This window comes from Columba livia, chromosome 3 (genome assembly GCF_036013475.1).
Source record: "Columba livia isolate bColLiv1 breed racing homer chromosome 3, bColLiv1.pat.W.v2, whole genome shotgun sequence".
In the NCBI taxonomy this organism is placed as follows: Eukaryota; Metazoa; Chordata; class Aves; order Columbiformes; family Columbidae; genus Columba; species Columba livia.
The window spans coordinates 116,574,686-116,592,984 of record NC_088604.1 but is presented as its reverse complement, the minus strand read 5'-3'; the positions used below and the strand labels follow the sequence as shown (position 1 = coordinate 116,592,984).

The 18,299-nt window shown below is 39.0% G+C and overlaps 4 protein-coding genes across 9 annotated transcripts in view; 1 reads left to right on the top strand and 3 right to left on the bottom strand.

Moving 5' to 3' along the window:
• Positions 1 to 7,803: 7,803 nt before the first annotated feature.
• MKKS (MKKS centrosomal shuttling protein) lies at positions 7,804 to 12,504 on the bottom strand. Its single transcript, XM_065059887.1, has 4 exons — positions 11,514 to 12,504; positions 10,774 to 10,949; positions 9,979 to 10,089; positions 7,804 to 9,513 (listed from the first exon to the last, which is right to left on the bottom strand). Exons 1-4 carry the CDS (start codon positions 12,502 to 12,504, stop codon positions 9,073 to 9,075), a joined length of 1,719 nt encoding a protein of 572 aa, XP_064915959.1. The 3' UTR covers positions 7,804 to 9,072.
• On the bottom strand, positions 12,501 to 12,891 carry LOC135579213 (uncharacterized). The gene has a single exon (XM_065059923.1). The coding sequence runs from the start codon at positions 12,889 to 12,891 to the stop codon at positions 12,739 to 12,741; it is 153 nt and encodes a 50-aa protein (XP_064915995.1). The 3' UTR covers positions 12,501 to 12,738.
• On the bottom strand, positions 12,501 to 14,102 carry LOC135579212 (uncharacterized). The gene is made up of 2 exons (XM_065059921.1): positions 13,883 to 14,102; positions 12,501 to 12,940 (listed from the first exon to the last, which is right to left on the bottom strand). Exon 1 carries the CDS (start codon positions 14,093 to 14,095, stop codon positions 13,904 to 13,906), a length of 192 nt encoding a protein of 63 aa, XP_064915993.1. The 5' UTR covers positions 14,096 to 14,102; the 3' UTR covers positions 12,501 to 12,940; positions 13,883 to 13,903.
• Positions 14,103 to 15,397: 1,295 nt separating this feature from the next.
• The window catches only part of SLX4IP (SLX4 interacting protein), a 74,201-nt gene continuing 71,299 nt past the window's right edge, over positions 15,398 to 18,299 (top strand). For 2 of the 6 annotated variants that reach the window (XM_065059904.1, XM_065059903.1), the window contains exons 1-2: positions 15,408 to 15,597; positions 16,792 to 16,972. The gene's annotated coding sequence lies outside the window, so the exon portion shown is untranslated. Of the gene's footprint in view, positions 15,901 to 16,791; positions 16,973 to 18,299 lie in introns of all 6 variants that reach the window. The other 4 variants (XM_065059905.1, XM_065059901.1, XM_065059900.1 and 1 more) reach the window with 3 other exon arrangements.

Genomic DNA, 18,299 nt, shown 5'->3' with positions numbered 1-18,299 from the left:
TTGTTTGCTAAAACAAGCAAACAAACCCACAAAAAAAACCCAAACAAACCCTACAAACAAACAAAAACCAAACACACACAAAAAACCCAAACCAAAACACGATCCACAAAAAAACCACACCAAACCCAGGAAATAGATGGGTTTTTTTTCCCCCTCTTTAAAGACTTAGCCTGGTAGTTGGGGTTCTCCCACGGACTGTGGGATGCTGCCACACAACAGAAGGATTTTAACCAGATTCTGATGCAAAAGCCCTAATCAGCAGACTGTTCACTACACTCAAGTGGTTCTCTATCTTTCTTCATCCTTAATTAAAAACCAAAAGCAAATAGGTTTATTTTACTGTATTTACTATCACAACAGCAAACAAGTCCAAAGCTAAGACCCCAGTGTGCATTCAAAAGTCTGTTAAATTTGCCTTGTGGTCTCTTACTACCAGCACTTGCATTACGAATAATTTGCAGTTGCTCCTGCTGTGGAGGACACTACCGCATCACGAGTGGTTTGTCCAGTCTACACTGTGCTTTGCAGGTGTATTTTTAAAGCTATGTTTTTGACACTACCGCATCACGAGTGGTTTGTCCAGACTACACTGTGCTTTGCAGGTGTATTTTTAAAGCTATGTTTTGCAAATTTATAGCAACTTAGCACATTGGTTTACACAGTGCAATGTGACCCTTTAGGCACCGGGAACCTAAACCGTTTTAAATACTTGCTATTACAGAATAGCTAACCAGGCTGGCATACGTTTACTACAAATTAAGTTTGCTAGGCACGCTGAAGAACAGGGATGCTGAGAGAATTCAAGAATAGGACATGCACATCTTTCAGATTTCATTCCCTGCTGTCACACAACAAATCTGTTTGTACCTTCAGCTCAGCACCCTGCTCTGTCCCCAAAGTAGTTAAAGTGACCTCCACGATCTCCTGATTCCTGTGACCAAAGCAGAGCCTGAAAATCTCCCACCAAAGCGTGACCTGGGGCCCCAGAGACAGCCCATATAAACACTTGTTTTATCTCATCCTGCCATTCTAGCATTTTCACCGTGCCTTTTAGGTACTGGTGTTAGAACTAGGACAAGCAAGGCTCAGCCCTAGACATACGCCTTCACAGATCTGAAGTCTCAACCGAGCGCTCGCTTGCTTTATTGTTGCTCTGAATGTGGATATACCTAAAGAAACACACATTTAGGCATAACTGAGAAACAGTCCTAAGAGCACTTATTAGAACTGACAATCCAGATGCAGCCTGACCCAGAAAGTCCTTAAATTGCTGATTGCCAGAAGCTAAGAGGGCAGTTCAGGAGAGTTCTTGCTGTTCTTCCCTCAGCACTTAAAGGCCGCTGCAGAGAATAAAGATAACTGTGTCTCCTCTGAGAGTGTGCTTACTTTGTCTCATCATCTGTTATATCTTTTGAGGACAAGGACCATCTTTTTGGTCTGTGTTGTGTTTCGTGCCTTTGCTACTCAAATAGTGTCAAGGAATAAACCAAATTCTCAGCATGGTGGTGGAGGAATGATGCTTTTCCATGCTACTAGGATGCAGAAGAGACAAAAGTCTCCTTGACATTCATAAGATGTGGCCCAAATTTGGAATATTTCACTTTTTAAAAATTGGAATAAAAATCAGATTTACAGTTTTTCTTACCATATAAAGTCAGCGTAACACTTCGGTAGCAGCACAGGGTCATTAAGTCTAATTTTCTTAAAACAGAATGACATGGGGCTATACTGTTAGCTTACAAAAAGCATCACCACCACCCCCCAGACAAACAAAACCACCACACATAAACCAAAACTAAAACCCTCTAGTTCTTTTCCTGTACAGCACATTCTGGTATTGTAAAACTTTGCCCCCTCCCATTGCAAGAACTCCATCTTTCCTTAACTCAGGCACTAAATTCAGATGTAGTAGTGAGTAACTTTATATCTAAGAGTTTTAAGAAACTAGGAATGACCTATGAAACAGAAAAATCTTGCTTTCTACTCTCGTGTTTTTAGAGCCAATAGGAAAGTAGGTTTAGATCCTTACCAGCTTACAAAACCAAACCAACCAACACCAGCCACACACTGAAAATCACATTAAGATCACACTCACGGCGTTACTATGGAGTTTGTGGACACTTAGGATCCTTTGTGATGCAGGAAACTGAATTTTGCCACCTCAACATCAGATTTTTCACCTACATTTTGCAGCATGCACTACATACAAAGTCACATAATATTCAGCACTACTTCAAGAAACTTAACACTTTCATTCTGGGCTTCTATACATACAGATTTATTATAAAATTAACAGTTGTAATGACCAAACTAAGAATACTGAAATATTCAAATACTTGCCACAGTTGGCTTAAAACATTAAGTTCACCCTGAACTTGAGAACTGTAATTGTGCAATACTAAAGCAATTTCTTAGAACAATTCAGCCATGCAACTGTGTTTTCCTCAGTTATTAAATAAGTCCACTTTCTTAAACATATGCCACACACTAGATAAAGGTCTGTGTTGCTGCTCATTGTCCACATCTCTTCATAGATCAGTTCCACCCTGCGCTAACATACACAGATCCAAATGGAGACAGTCCAGAAACAGCGTTTCTCTAGTAGGTAAAACAACAATCCCTGGTTAAATTCAGAAATTCTGTAATGTGTTGTATCATTTCCTTAGCACACACTATATTAAACATAAGCAATAATGTCACACACAAGTTATTCGTGTACAGGAGCAAAATCTTCTCTGGCCAACAGAGAAAGACTGGAGTGACATCTGCTGTTTTGCATGAAGTTTTCGGAACAAGATTTTTTTTCATTTAGTAGCCATTTTGGTTAAACACATGCAATGGATCTTTTTAACACCTAAAGACAGGATACATGTGCACTTATGTTCCTCTCAGAATGCTGCTGTTCTGTTGAACACTGATATAAACAAGTCCTTGAAGAGATTTTACATTCACAAAGACATCAAGTGCATACAACTATTCTTATTTGACACTATAATATTTTACCCAGTAATTTTCATTATTAAAAATCTAAACTAATTTCTCTGCCGCTTTGTTTTGGAGATGAATATTTTATTTGGAAAAGCCCACACCATACCAATTAAAAAAAAATGGGTTATTCAATGCAGGGTGCAAGTATTCCACTTTCTTAGCATTTCGTATTATATTCTAAACACCAACACTCCTAAACCAGTTTATTTCAAAGGTAAGAGACAGGAGGGACACCTTCAATTATCTTAGTTACTGCCTGATTAATCATGTTTCAACTGAGAGCAACTTTCAGTCAGAATTATTCCCAGCTGGGGAACATTAACACATTTGAGTGGCCAAATTTAACACATCAGTGCCTGTGTACAATACTGAAAAAGCATAATTTAGGGACAAATTCATGTTTACAAGTAAAGCATCATGACAGGGCAGTTCCAAGACTTGATTCAGCAAAGATATCTGGGCCAAGCCCAAAGTACAGAAGTTGGGAAACACTGACCACAAAACTATCTAACATTTAAGCAATACAGGGACAGACAGTTTCAGGAAACACTTTCTAGGATTATGATTTTAAATACTTAGAACTCAGGTACAAGGTAAAAACCTAATTTTCCTTTTCTTACCTTTGTCGGCTGAACCCAACAAAGAAGAAAAACAGGTGACCAGGGTTCATGTGTGTAAAACCAGGAGAAGAATTTGTCCTACCTTTGTTACCTACAGAAGAAATATTTACTTCCTTGCTTAAAAATGAAACAATAGAAAACAAAGAAGATTTAGAAAAAGCCCCTCTGTTTAGTAGCCAGTGTGCCAGTGCAAAGTAAAGATAGAGAAACTCACTTTTTGCAGCCTCCTCATGGACGGCAACGCTCATGTGATGATAGAATGGTTGTGGGATCCTCTGTGTCTATGACATACATGCTTGAATCATCAGACCACGCTTAAGGAGGCACAGGTAGACAGTCTTCTCATCTGAAATGCAGCCAGGAAGCCCCACATGAGGCAGCTTCCACGGGGTCGTTCCGCTTGTCAAAGATCCTGGGAAGCCATCTTAGCCTCCCAAAAGGCTCCTCAGTCCCTCAGCGCATCTTCCTCAGGCAGGTCCCAGCGATCTGCCCCTTAGGGGAACGTGGCACCCTGTCATACCTGCCCTGGATAACAGCTATCAGCAACCACACCTTCACACCACCCACACCCAATAAACCTTGGGTTTTTCTTTGCCCCTGCTGCCGGTTTTTGGAGCCATTGTGGCTGGTTGTTTTCCAGGAGCGGCACACGTCCCTCCTGAAGCGCTCACTGCTGAGGAAAAAATCTCTTTTCCCAGCACCTCCTCCAGGATTAGGCTTTGTTACTTTCTCTAGTGTCCTTCCTTAGTTCTTCCCCCCGCTCCAAGTTTCTTTAAAATCAGCAATTTTTCTACACCTTGCAACAACGATTAAGAGACAGCTCACAAAATGGCGCCCTGTGAGGTACTGGCCAGTGGGTTCATGCAGCCTCTGTGAGGAAGAGCCGGTTCTAGCCGGTTCCAGCCGGTTCCAGCAGCTGCACCACAGGGCACAGCCCAGCCCCTCAGCCATATGTGTATATATATATATGCATAAATAGATTTAAGAATGGACAAAACACCATTTGGCAGGAAGAAGCAAGGGGGGAAAAGCGTGACAGACATAGCAAGAGGAGGTTTATCTCGACACAGGAGGTTTTTCATCCTGTTTTCTCGCTCTGTTGAGGTGGGAAGAGATCCACCTGCAGAAGTGCACTCATAATCCAATCAAATGTACCAGAAACCCTGAGACAAACACTGCTAGAGCTTAGGGCCCGCTGGCACACAAACAAGGAGTAATAAATAAGGGTGCAATAATTTTGCTTCTGCCTCTCAAAAAGTCTTTTGAGACCTGGAACTACCACAGTCCCTACAATTCCTCAAAAACCACTCTCACCACCCCCATGTATGCCAAGTCCTCACTACAGACTAGTGAAGTCATATTTCCACAAATCTCCCATTTTTTTATTTTATATATATATATTTTTTTAACCAAAACTCACCAAGTGTAACAGTTCAGACTAACAATATCATAACCGTTCAGGAGAAGATACTAAGGATGGCTCTTACAAATTAAAAGCAAAGCAATTCAGCATCTCTACTTATAAAAAGACTTAACAGTTTATAAAAAGAAAGATATTGACAAGAATAGCTGTTGATGTTATGGTTTGCTGACACACAACATGTAACAGTGTTACAATAAGTAGCTAGTATTTAATATGTTTTCAGGACTTTCGAGCTTATAATGCGCATTACTAATTTGTAGAATGCAATGTATAGAGATTGAATAAAGGCATTTCTTAACTGAAAATTCAATAATTGAGAATTATTGTGTAATTTGTCTTTGCTGACAAGTCAGTAGAAATAACTACTTACATCGCTGCATAAAAGGTACTAAAACTATTGAAATAGACATTGTGATGTGACAAACAACTGACTCCTCAAAAAGCCTGTCTGCACAGATTATAAGCAGGCTGGAGGCAGTCTCTCTGCAATAAAAACAGGCTGTTTCTGCACCTTCATAACAGTAGTGAATGCAAATCCAGTTCAAGTTCTTCTTATGACATTGACTAACTCATGGATATTGATTTTTCTGAGATTGAAGAGTGCAGTATCTACATGACTCAGTTCATGTGGCACCGCTGAACACATCACAAATAGTATATTTTGCTGTTCAGCACAAGCAAAATAAGGGCACATGTAAAACTCAAGGATTCAGCTTTCAAGTAAGGCGAATTGCTTTGTATGTGCTCTACTGTGTGTGATATTCCAAGCAGTATTTTTATTACAAGCTTTGACAACAACAACTACTCTCTTCCCTTACAGCGACAGATTTAACACTATAACTGGCCTAAAAATGCTCAAATGCTTCTAGAATAAAACAACACAAAATTAAACAAAGTGCTATGCTACCAATACAGTAAGGTTATGTTTCCCAAACCCTGACCAGAAATTATGTAACTCCTTAAACTACTCTGCAAGGTAAAAACTCCCCTGTTCACCCTGTATTTTTACAGAGTCAACATAAATCCTGGCCAAAGTTATAATGAAATAATATTTTAGCATGGATTTGGGTTTGTTTTGAATTACCTATTTGTTTATTCCTGTGCAGCAAGTCGTTCTTCACATCTGGATCTTACTTAGAACTCCCCACCCCCAAATTTCCATGCCTTAAGAAGAATTCTTTGTTCCCATTTTATAGGGAAATAGAAAAATACTTTGGATATTGCTCAGCGTGACTCCACAAATTCACAAATCAGCAGCAGAGTCAGTGAAAAACAGGTATTCTGCATTCTTTGCCAATGCCAAAATAGTAACATATAATGGTATGTCTACTTGAAACCGGAGTCAATAATAGAAATATTAAAGATCCCTAAATTAATCAGCATTTTCAGGTCTTCTTCACTTTGAAGTTTTTAATGCCACACGGAAATGGAAATACCGAATGAAAACTGAAACACTGAAGAGCAACTATATTAAACTATTATAAATGTGCTGACCTGATTTATTATGATATCAGCACTGGTTTTGCTCCTGCTAGGCCTGGAGCACTGACACAGCTGAGACAGCTAGAGATTCATGTTCTTACTTCTCACACATTACCAGTAGAATTACTAAATTTTAAATTAAAAGCCTCTGAGTAATCTGTGGAAATCAACAGATACGACTGAAGTAATGATCAGAAAACTCTTGTCTCTTAATACTACTTGTGTAAGGCTGATTTTCCTCACTCAAACTTTAAATGCCAAGGGGAACAGGAATAAAACCATAGTGGCTTCTCAACAGACATACAACCAGGTATACTTTGTTCTGTCAACTTTAAAACATGGGAGAAAATCCACAATTTTTTGCACTTAAGTTTTACCGGGAAATGTGGGAGTTGAGCGGTTATTTTTATGTTGCTCTTGGATTGAGAGTCAAAATTCTACTTACTTGAATGGTAAACAGCATCCGAAGTTGTTTTCCTCCTACATGACCCAGTACAGGTAGGGTAAGACCGAAGGCTGAGGAATACTGTAACACAACTGAGAACTGAACATCTACTGCCCATAAGCAGCAGTGCCAGCTGCTTATTCATTATTCTCAGTCACACTGAGAGACAAAAAATGTTATTAAAACTACCTATATATAAAACAATCTTTGGTTCAGGTATAAATGAATTTTTACCTATTCAGCAAAAATTAGTTTTATTTTTCCACAATTTTCTAATGTGTGATTTTCTTAAAACTGTGAGAGGGAAGAAAAGGAGTCAGAGCTACCAATGGTTTTATAGGAGTTGTGAACCAACCTTCAGATACCAAGACAAAAGAACACTAGAGCAACTACTTCTACTTAAATATTGTTTTAATTTTCACTTCACCGCTGTAGTCACTAAACTGAACATTTTTGCACTGCATAACAAGATGCTATTATAGGAAGTAAAATGCTCTAATTCAACACTCCAAGTTAGAGACTCATAATTAGATGAAGTATTACCAAGATTCTTCTGTGCCTTAAGATCTACACCATCATTTGGCTTCACGATTCCTGACGTGCTCATATGGTTCACAGTACATGGGAGGAACAAGATATGAAAGCAGCCTTTTCAGTAAGCAACTTTGAACAGCCTCCATCTCAACCCTTGTAATATTGTTCCAGTTCCCAAAGGATTCCTTATAACACTGAAGCAATCATTTCAGGTCATAAAAAGATAAAGAACTTTAAATAACTTTTCATTTTTTCCAGTGAGAAAATGATTATTTATGCTCTTAAAATGAAAAAGACTTTTGTACAGAAGGTCTGGAACAATTTGGTTTTAATTACACATTTCAAAACTGAGTTACACAAGACAATTCTACTGTTTATATGCAGTAAATACATTAAAAACTTAAGAGACCAAGAAACAAATAAGCAGGCTTGTCTATAAGTAACTTGGATGTTTTCTGGAAAAACATGTCAGGAACAATTTGTCCCTTGTGCCTGAAAATAAAGAGGGAGAGGGGCAAAGAAAATGAGTTTAAGCAAGAAACTGTAACACTCGTTTTGATCTTGCACGCAAGCTGAAAATGAGAAAAAGTTTCCATCATGCAATTTACAGCCTTATTGAAAGATTAAAACAAGTCTCAGCAGCTTAAAGCCAAACTTCATTAAAATACAAGAAACGATGCACAGTCAAAGAGTTAAATGAATAATAAGTGCAACATTCTTTCTTGCAGCTTTGCTTAACTGACAGAAACATCATTATTGATAATGTCCTGTGTTCTGCAGGAGACAATTAAAGTCCAATTTATACATGTTTTTCCCACACAGTCTGCCATGTCTTTTCAAATCTTCTATTGCTTACCTGCTACTTTAAGATCTCCAGGTTGAGTTTTAATAATTTGCTAAATAAATTATATATATATTTAAAAACAAAGTGCATGTAGTGATAAGTTCTTCAGAACAAAATTTGAAAACAAGCGGCTCAAGGTATTTGCCAAGAAAAACCTTCTTTTTCACCTCCAAAATTAAAAATACCAGTGATAAAGTTGTGCTGCAATAAGAAAATCTGAATGTGTAAAGCTTTTGCTGAGATGACATAGATTTTAATCCATAACATATTTTCTCAGCAAGTTAATCAATTTTCCCCATTCCTCTGAAGAAAGCAGAGAACTAACAGCAACATCCCAAACTTTGTGTAATGCAGAGGGAATATTGCACTGAACTTCTTAAATTCAGCACTTAGTTCCTGAAGGAGAACATTGAAATCACCCAGAAAGGAGAAACTCAATTCTTGAAGTGTCATTCACTCTTCTGAACACACTAATTTGAATATGCGTAAGTCATATGTTACTATGATTCACTGTATACTTGGCTGATCATTTAACAGTTTCTAACAAAATGTTAAACATCTGAAAATGCCTGAGGGCAGAGCAGATTAACAATCAGAAGAGTACTTAATGGCCAACTGTTTGATTTAAAATTTCTGGCTGTTACTCATATTCTAACCACTTATCTTAACATGTTATGTATTACCCTGCTTTCAATTGAGTATCTTGCTGCGCAACACAACTGACATAAAATCAGAGCTAATTTTGATCTACAATTACACAGGAGAGATCCAAAATCAGATTGGCTGTCTCTACAGCTACTTGTAGGCCACTACACTTTGCAGCGAAACAGTCCAGTGCCAGAAAGTCAGCAACCTTTACTGGGGGGTCTATAGGGCAGCCCAGTATAATAGGAGAGCCAAACTGGCCTTGCAAAAGCCTCCAGTTGAGATTCTCAGCGCTGCCATTAATCCCACAGCCACATTTTGAAACTAAATCTGACCAATTAGAGACAGAGGGAAAACCTGATGGAACAAACCAACAGTGTCCATAAACCATATCCGTCAGAGTTTCTCCACCATCGTGACTCAGAGAGCAAGCTACAGACTCCAGAGAACGGCAAAATCCATCAGCAACCAATTGGTATTGTGTCCGAGAACAATCCATATCTTTAAAACTGCTGGTGGACAGATTACAGGTCTAAAACAAACAAAAACCAACAAAAAAAAAATCAGAAAATTAGAACACTTATAGGAATAATTGTAAACAAGCACATATAGTGCTGTTGCTTTTTTTTAAAACAGATGGTTCAGTCTTAACTATAATTGTCCATATGATGATTACGGCACAATAGGAAGAATTTCTAGACAAGTCAGAGCTGAGTTCTGCACAATTATCTGTCAACATGAAAACTCTCCACATTCTTATTTTAACATTTAAACCAGAAGCACTTACTGTAATAGATAGTTAAAGAAAGACTAACAAGTACAAATAGAGTATTAACAAAAGTCTGAAAAAGATGTCATCAACACCAAGTGCTACAAAAAGACAGCAGAAATGCAACATTCATCAACCTAGAAGTGTTTTCATTGCAGCAGTGATTCTATAGAAATTCTTGTTTCTTAAGTACATTAAGCAGCTTTAAAAAACCCTTGTCTTACATACCTTGTGTCTTATGTACGAAGCCAAATGAGTTTCCGTACAGCCACCTCCTAACAATGCCAAAGGTTCCTTGATTGTTAACTGTAACACATGTTCTGCTGTTTCACAGGCACGCTGAAAATCATACAGATTCGTCATTACATGTACCACGATTAATAGGATTTGCTCTCACTGCAAAAAAACTACTGGAATAAAATTTACAGTAGTTTCTGGGACAGACTTCACAAACTTGAGTTACATATGGATATAAAGCTGCTGAGTGATCTCCAAACCCATGTCCCCTTAATGAGAAGTTGTCTTTATTTGTCCACACTCGGTATGGAGAAGCAGACATAAAAAGCAGCTGTATTTTATTCCCTCTTTCTGCAAACAGGGTTATAGATAAGAAGTCAACCAGTACCAATGACATTTTTAGAGCAACTATTCAATACAAACCCATGCTTGACTACCACTGCAGTACTGCTGCTGACATTCTGCTGGGCCATGTTTTCTTTACGCTCTCATAGACCAAGTAATGAGAATTAAAGTGTTTATCCAGCCTCAAGAACAGGTGAAAAATGTTTCTGTCTTTAAACTTATTATATTAAAATAGAGGCTTTAAAGGCACATGAGCACCCCAAGATTTTGAGATTCTAGAAACAAGAATTGTTTTCTTGAAATTGTATACCTGAACTCTAAGTTCCATTTACGTACTGAAAAAATCACTTTTCTAAACTCACTTTATCGATATTTCTCATGACTTTAATTTTTTTCATTAAAACCACATTTTTAAGAAAGGTTTCAAGAAAACTTGCCTACCTTCAATTCATCCCATGCTGTTTCATTTCTGTTACAGAGTATCAAGCTGCAGACAACTGGGTCATTTGGAATTAGATGCACAAAATGTTTTGAAGCAAAATTCTCAATGCGCACATCTTTCAAACTGCCGTAACAACTGGGAGACAACGAATGGATAGAAGCTATAGGGTTTGAACCTGTCCAATCAATAAGGGCAAAGAACAGTATGTATTACTATCATCAGAAGAGCGATCTGTTGCATTTCATCAATGCTGAACTTTTTTCCCCTCCTGGCTTTTAAAATTTTTTATATATATATATATATATATATATATATATATATATGTATATACATATTCTTCAATACCTGTCATTTCATTCTACACAGGAAATCACAAACAGAAACCAACAGGTTTTCAAAGTGCAAGACTAGTAATAGTTTAAGATAAAAAAAAGTAATTGCTTCATTCTCATTAGTTTGAAAATAATCTACAGTTGCAAACAGTTACTATAATTGGATATTAATCATGCAGCACTCAGCAATCACAAGTGCAGTTTGTCATCATTAGAGCCCACAAAAGACCAATTTCACCTTAAAATAAAATTTTTGGATTAGAAAAGAACAACTCCCCCTCAGCTACTAAGGCAGGATACAGACAGAACTAAGAATCCTTGCTCTGCAATGACACCAACCTAGAGAGCTTTTCATTATGACATGAACATCAAGGACAATTGTTCAGTACATGAAACGACCTCGTTACCTGTCATCCGACTCAGGGGTTCCATCAGAGACAGCCCAGCTCTGTCCACAGCCATGACCTGGTTCTCTTGCAGATACTGTTTCAAGGAGGGATGGATAACTTTCTGGCACACCACAAGGCCAACCTCAGCATCAACCAGCTGTTTTCCAATATTAAGCAACTGATTCAGCTCTGACATTTCTAGACAAATTCCTTGAGGAACTGTTATAACTCCTCCTTCAGAGTTGCAAAGGTCTCCCGACATGGACATACAGAAAAGTGCTGTCTTGATCATATCTGAACAAGTTCTTTTGACAGTAATTGGTTTTGCCAATTGAATTTCTGGTGCTTCTATCAACAGTCCAGGAAGAACTGTAGAATCCACAACTCTTCTACCTTTCACAGGTACTATGACACACTTTCCTAAAACAGCATTTGTCTCAACATGACATGGAACAGTAAACATAAAAGCCTTTAAAATCAGTGCGGTGAGATGATCAACTTCTGGTTTATTAAGCATGCAAGCAGGCTTGCTCTTTAATATGCTACGTACCAAACAAAGAAGAGTCTCAATGCTGCTAAAATCCACAGCTACTCGGCAAGCACAGGCCTCAGATTTGAGGTAGTCCATACATAAACTCAAAATATGGTTGCTTATTTTAATGACAGTGCAAGATGCAACGTTGAGACTTTTAAAGTGTTCAATCAAGTTACAGCAAAGAATGGCAGTAAATAAGCCACAGTCACTGAAGCGTGATATATGGTTCTGTACAGAGGCCGTCAAAACCCTTAACACAGGATGACTGACAGAAAGACAACTGAATAAGGCTGATGATTGTGAAGTTGTGCACACACAGCCCCCCCCACCATTGTGGAGCTGTTTGAGTCTACCAGCAGGACCATAGCAGGACTTGAATATTCCACTTAGCAGGGACAGTGACTGACTAACAGTATCTTTAGTTAAAGGTTCACCAATAAATAACGGAGGCTTTTTAGCTTCAAGACGAGCCATTTTCAAAGTGAGATTTTAATTCTGACCAACAAGACAGATTTCATTTTTACTTGGATCTATAATTCATAACACTCTTAAAATTTAAGTAGTGTATTTTAATGTCTGGCAGCCAAGGATTACTTTAAATGTGAGAGGGTACATACACCACAATAATGACACTTCTGTGACTGCTCATCATTTATCTCTTAAAATGAGGATTGTGAGATCGGTACATAATGACAGTAGTAAGTTATTTCATTCACGATGATCTTCCTTTTTAGCTTCTGAATGCGATCGAGCAGATTTTTTTGCAACAAAGTTTACGAGCATGCTCCCAAAATGGACACCTATAACTGACAGTCCTGCCACAAGCAGAAGGTTCTTTCTGTTCCAGGTAGTTTTCCTCATGTTTTCTTCTGGTAACACCACATACAAAAAACTTCAAAGCCAGTTACACCTACAAGGAAAACCAGAAAGGCATTAGGATAATCTTATGACAACACAGCATAGCTTGAATTGCTATTTTTTCACAAAAAACACTCATGTAAGGACAAATACCAAACTATACTGCTATTTAATTGACAAAAATCTTATTATTATTATATATAATACAAGCACATAGTACACAAATTATGCATGTTAGTTAGTAACTTCAATTCTAACCCTCAGCTTACATACTGGTATACCAGTAGGTCTATAAGTAACAGGCCACTATAAGCTGCAGTTTATAGTATGAATGTATCAAAACTGTAGTGATGTTAACCTGGTTTTACTCAAAACCAAAATAAATTAACTACTCAGCATTGTTTCCCAAGAAACCACTTTGTAAACAAAAACTTTTAATATTCAAACAACTTCAAGAAATCTCTCCTTCTGAAAGGACTGTTTCTAACTTTAAGATTCTCAACATGCACTTGTTTTCAGTTCTTTAATAATTCAAAACTTAAAAGGGATATTTACCTACATTTCTATTTAAGGGCAGAGTATTTAGTTTCTTGAGTTTCTTTTCTACTGTAATCACCATCCCTACTAACAACACAAAACATGTTACTACATAAAGTCACAATTACTCCTGGGCAGTTTTGAACCTTACAATTCTGCAGACCCAGTCACAAGAGTCTGACTGTTGCCTTGAGGTTATTGGAATTTATTTTTAAATAACCTTTAGATCTCAAAAACTAGTTCTAAATTCCACGTGATAAGATCAATTAGGTGATGATATTATAGATGTGTGATGCATTGTTGAGTGCTCAAAACTAGCAGATTAACTCAGTTAAAAAGAAATTAAACTCCGAAAGCCTGAAGTCAGAGCAGCATGACTGCGCCTTTTAGAAAAGTATTATTTAACTGTATCATCTCCTGCCTTAAAGATACAGATACAACTAATTAGGTAACTTACCTACAATACATAGCACTAATGCTATTTTTCCTTATTTTTCTGATCACTTTGCATCACGTATGCCACAATGCCAGGTTCTGGAACAAATTTCTCTGTCTTCACTTGGAAAATAGGGCTGGACTTCATGTAAAACCAACCCCAGTGCACCAGCCCAAGGCCAGTTCCCATAACAATCAGAACTTTGTAGTCCTTCCAGATGGTTTTAAGACCCATTGCAAACTGGCATCTACCTAGGCAAAGATAATGTATTATTTTAAACATATTCTAGAAGTGCTTTTTTTGCTCTATAATAATAGCACAGTGCAGATAAACCTGGATGTTAGTATCTTTAATTACAGCACAGCAGATCATTAAAACACAAGAAAGTATTACTTTGTGGGCTTCAAAAACAAAAAGAAAGCTATAAAAATAACCTCAATTCAGACATCTCAAAGTGTTAATTGCTGCATTTGCTTCAAGCTTTGGTGCACTAAACCCTAAAGCTTTGTTAAGCTTGTGATGTTTATCTAATCACACCCTACTGCTTCAAGTGGTAAATATTTGAAGTCTAAAACAAAGCAGTTTTAAAATACACCATTTTTTCCCACATAGTTAATAAAATCCAATGACTAACCAAGCGCCAAACAGAACACAGAACTCCTAACTCACAGGCCAAACAAGCTGCAATGCACCTGACATCATTTTACACTGCCCAGAGCAGCAGCTCCGCCTGGCTGCCTCAGCCCTCTTTGCCCTTCATCCTCAGAAACCACAAAAGTATTGCTGCAAACACCATAAATACATCCTTATCTGAAAAGGATTCATACGAGAAAAAAAGCCAGCAAGGCCCAAAGCCATTTTCTGTGTTGAAAACAAACCAACTAACCCAAGAAACACAGATACGTTGCACTATTTGGCAACAAGGCTGTTTCATGAATACCATACCTGTCCCAAACTAATATGAAACTCTAATGTAAACTGTACATTGTGAAATATGAAGCAAGTAAGAGATTATATATATTTATATATATATATTTTTTTTAAAAAAAAGGTACCTGTAGTATTTCAACATCTAAATTTTTGACAAGCCTGTATAAAAACTTGTCTGTCATGCTGTGAAGATTTCACAGCTCCATACGACTTAGCACATAAGGCAAAGCAGATAATAAAAACAATAATAATATTTAAAAAAAAACCCTCGATCACTCCGCAATTGTCCCCTCTGTCCCTGAGAGGCTCCTGCCAGGCCGGAGGCGGCTGAGGAGAACCCGCACGGCGGGGGAACCCACACACCAGAGGCCGCTCTCCCCTTTCCCCACAGAGGAGGGGACGGCGGGTGCGGAGGGCGCCGCCCGGCTCCCCGCAGCTGCGCTCACCTCAGCTCTCGCCCCGGGAAGGACCCGACAGCCCGACCGCCACCGTTAAACCGCCAACGGCAGGAAGCGGCCTGGCACAGCCCGGAAATGAGGCTAGCGCGGGGGCGTTCCTCTTCCCTCCCTCCCGCTATTGGCCGAGCCCAGAGCCACGTGACAATGAGGCGCGCTCGCCCTCTCCCGGGTACGCCGCGAGTCACCCACATGCGGCCATTTTGTGTCCGGGCAGGGAAGGGCGGGCGGTGGCTACAGCGTGGCGGCCATTTTGGATAGGGGAGAAGAAGCTCGCGCTCGGCAGCCATCTTACTTGGGGGCAGCAGGAGCCGTTAGAACCGTTGGCGGCGGGGACGGCGCAGGGAGGAGGTACGGAGGAGGCGTGGAGAAGGGAGCTACTGCCGGTTGGGAGGCTCTTCGGTCTCCAGTCTGGTTTTCCTCCGTAAATAAACGCGTGAGGTGATGCTGTGGGGCAGTCACCGCGTTGGCGGGACCCCGCTCCCCTCGCGCCGCCCTCAGGCGCCGGTTCCGTCCCGTCAGTCCCGCCCGCCGGGCTGCGAGCCTCCAAAGCACCAGCCAGGCTTAAAATACGTATATCCGGCTGATTTTTCTTCCTTGCCTGGCTCTTGTTGCATTCATTCTGCGTTATTTCTTATGCACCTGAGCGTTCCTGTAAGCGACAGCGTTTTCCTGACTGAAGTACCACAACACTTGTTACCTGACCTCTTCTAAATGTTTTCCTTAGCTCTTCTGTATCTTTTCTGTATTCACTCTTCTCTCTCCCTTTTATTCTGCAGTCGCTGTTAAGAATTAACTTTATTATCTCCATGTGTTAGTGGATGGGTTTGTTTTTAGTTTTGTGCATACTTGCAGAGTTTACAACTGTAACAAAAAGACAAGTTTTTAATGCTTAATTTTACAGAAATTATATATATTTTTTTTGAAGTTCTGTGGAACAGCTGAATGTAATTTTCACTGTATTCAGCTGATCCATGAAGCTAATAATATATATATTGTATTCAGTGATGCAAAAAGCTGATAGACATCACCTGTGTGTAATGAGCACTCCGGTGTCCCTCAGTCCCTCATTCCAGGCAGTGGTGAATGGGGAACGTTTTTGAAAGTGAACTGTTGAACTATAAAGGTGAAGTTTCAGTTCATGAATGAATGAGTGGAGATAACAACGAGCTAAAAAGATGTTAAATTGTTGGAAGGGTAGATTCCAAAGGTTAAGTGGAGCAATTGGCAACAGTGGGCCCTAAAAATCCTGAAGCTGCAAAAATGTGAGGATTCTGGTATGTCTTTTCAGAACTAGAAATGCTTTATTATGTGAGTAGCTGAGTATTACACTGCTCATCCCAAGCTTAGGATCAGCTCTCAGAGACCGACAGTGCTGGGTATAGGCTGGACAGCATTTAATTCCCATACCCAAGGACTGGCAAGTTCAGAAAAATTATCTTTCATGTTGTGATAGTTAACTTTGAACCCCCAAAATAGTTAATATGAACTTATTCTAGAAAGTTCGCTATTTACCAGCTGTGTTTTTGTTTCTGCCTTTTTCAGGTGCCCAGTGCTCCCCACACATGGTAGAAGCACCCAGAGACAGGTGGCGTGTGAGCAGTTTGTAGCTGTTGCATTAGAACCTGCTGTATCTTCAAGTCGGCATGTGCAGCAGGAGTTTTCAGTTCCTTGTACCTGCTGAGCTCCAAATTCTTTCACCAGAGGAAGCTACTTCTTTGCTAAGGTAAGACGCTTTTCATCAGCTGTCAGAAAACACCTCAGCTCGCTTGCTTTTCCTGAGTGTCTGTCATTCCACTTAATGTCAAACTCAGGAAAGAAACATATTCTGCCACATTATTTTGGAAGCGTGTCTCACTCTAGTTAAAGACAACCTAAGTGTTTAATTCCAGATCATGTTTTCTTGTACAGGCTGCTTGTCAAAACTTTAGATGTTCAAATACTACAGGTACCATAGAATTTTTTTTTAATATATGTATAGTTTCTGCTTTATTTGTTTATCATCACATTTCCTTATGTACAGTTTTCTTTAGAGGTTCACATTAGTTTGCAACAGCTATGGTATTCCATGAAACAGTCTTGTTGCCAAATAGTGTGATTGTAATATGTCGGTGTTTCTTGGTTGGTTTTTTTTTTTGTGGTTGGTTGGTTTGTTTTTTAATACAGAAAAGGGCAAAGTATTTGAGCCTTGCTGGCTTTTTTTCTTGTACAATTGATGAGTGTTTTTCCTCATTTTCTGATGTCTTAGTATTCCGTATTTTTTTAATCTGTGGCAGTTTGGTGACTCCTGATGGTTCACACAGTAGGAGTATTCTTTTTTTGGTTTTCTAAGGATTTACTTACATTTATTCTGTCTGCTGTGTTTCCTTTGTCTTATCTATGTGGTCAATGCAAAGAATGAGGTAGTTGGCGAACTCCCAAAGTCAGCTTACTCCCATGAAGAGTAAATTGAACCAAAGGTAACTTTTCTCATGCGCCTTTTTTCTTCTATTATTTTGTAAATTGGATTTGGTGAGCATTTCTGCCTACCAGCAGTCCTTCTCACATCAGTAGTAGCAGACTTGTTGCAACAGTAGTTATTCTGGATGGTAAATAGTTACTATTGATGATGCCAGGCTAAGTTCAGTGGACTTACCCAGCTGCTTTGTTTGTTCTCAAGCAGGACGTGAGCATTTGGAGGAGAGGTGACACTCTGGCCTGTTTTGTTGCAATTCTTCTTCATATTATTGCTACTGTAAGGATTAATGATAAAATGTTAGCAGTCCAAATGTTGTTCTTCAGATCACAGGCTTCCTGCAGCATCGTTATGAATTGTACGCCAAGTGCAGCTCAAAAAATTATGTTCCATATAGGTAAACTCTAAAGCATGAGGTCAAGTACATTGTGTTCTACTATATCCCAAAGAACGATGATTCTGTGTGAATGTTAAACCTGTTAAATACTGTCCTTGCTGTTGTAGGAACTCATTGTTGATGGCATGTTCCGCAGCAATTCTAATTACAGATTCCTAACTTCAGGTTATGATTCTAGCTGCTTGAAGAAGAGACTATAGC

Excerpts from the sequence above, each read along its gene's own strand:
- MKKS (XM_065059887.1), bottom strand. The coding sequence starts at position 12,504 with ATGGCTCGTCTTGAAGCTAAAAAGCCTCCGTTATTTATTGGTGAACCT. Across the intron at positions 10,950-11,513 it reads ACCCCTGAGTCGGATGACAG|GTTCAAACCCTATAGCTTCT; the intron begins GTAACGAGGTCG and ends TTGATTGGACAG. Across the intron at positions 10,090-10,773 it reads CAGCATGGGATGAATTGAAG|CGTGCCTGTGAAACAGCAGA; the intron begins GTAGGCAAGTTT and ends TATGATTTTCAG.
- LOC135579213 (XM_065059923.1), bottom strand. The coding sequence starts at position 12,891 with ATGAGGAAAACTACCTGGAACAGAAAGAACCTTCTGCTTGTGGCAGGA.
- LOC135579212 (XM_065059921.1), bottom strand. The coding sequence starts at position 14,095 with ATGGGTCTTAAAACCATCTGGAAGGACTACAAAGTTCTGATTGTTATG.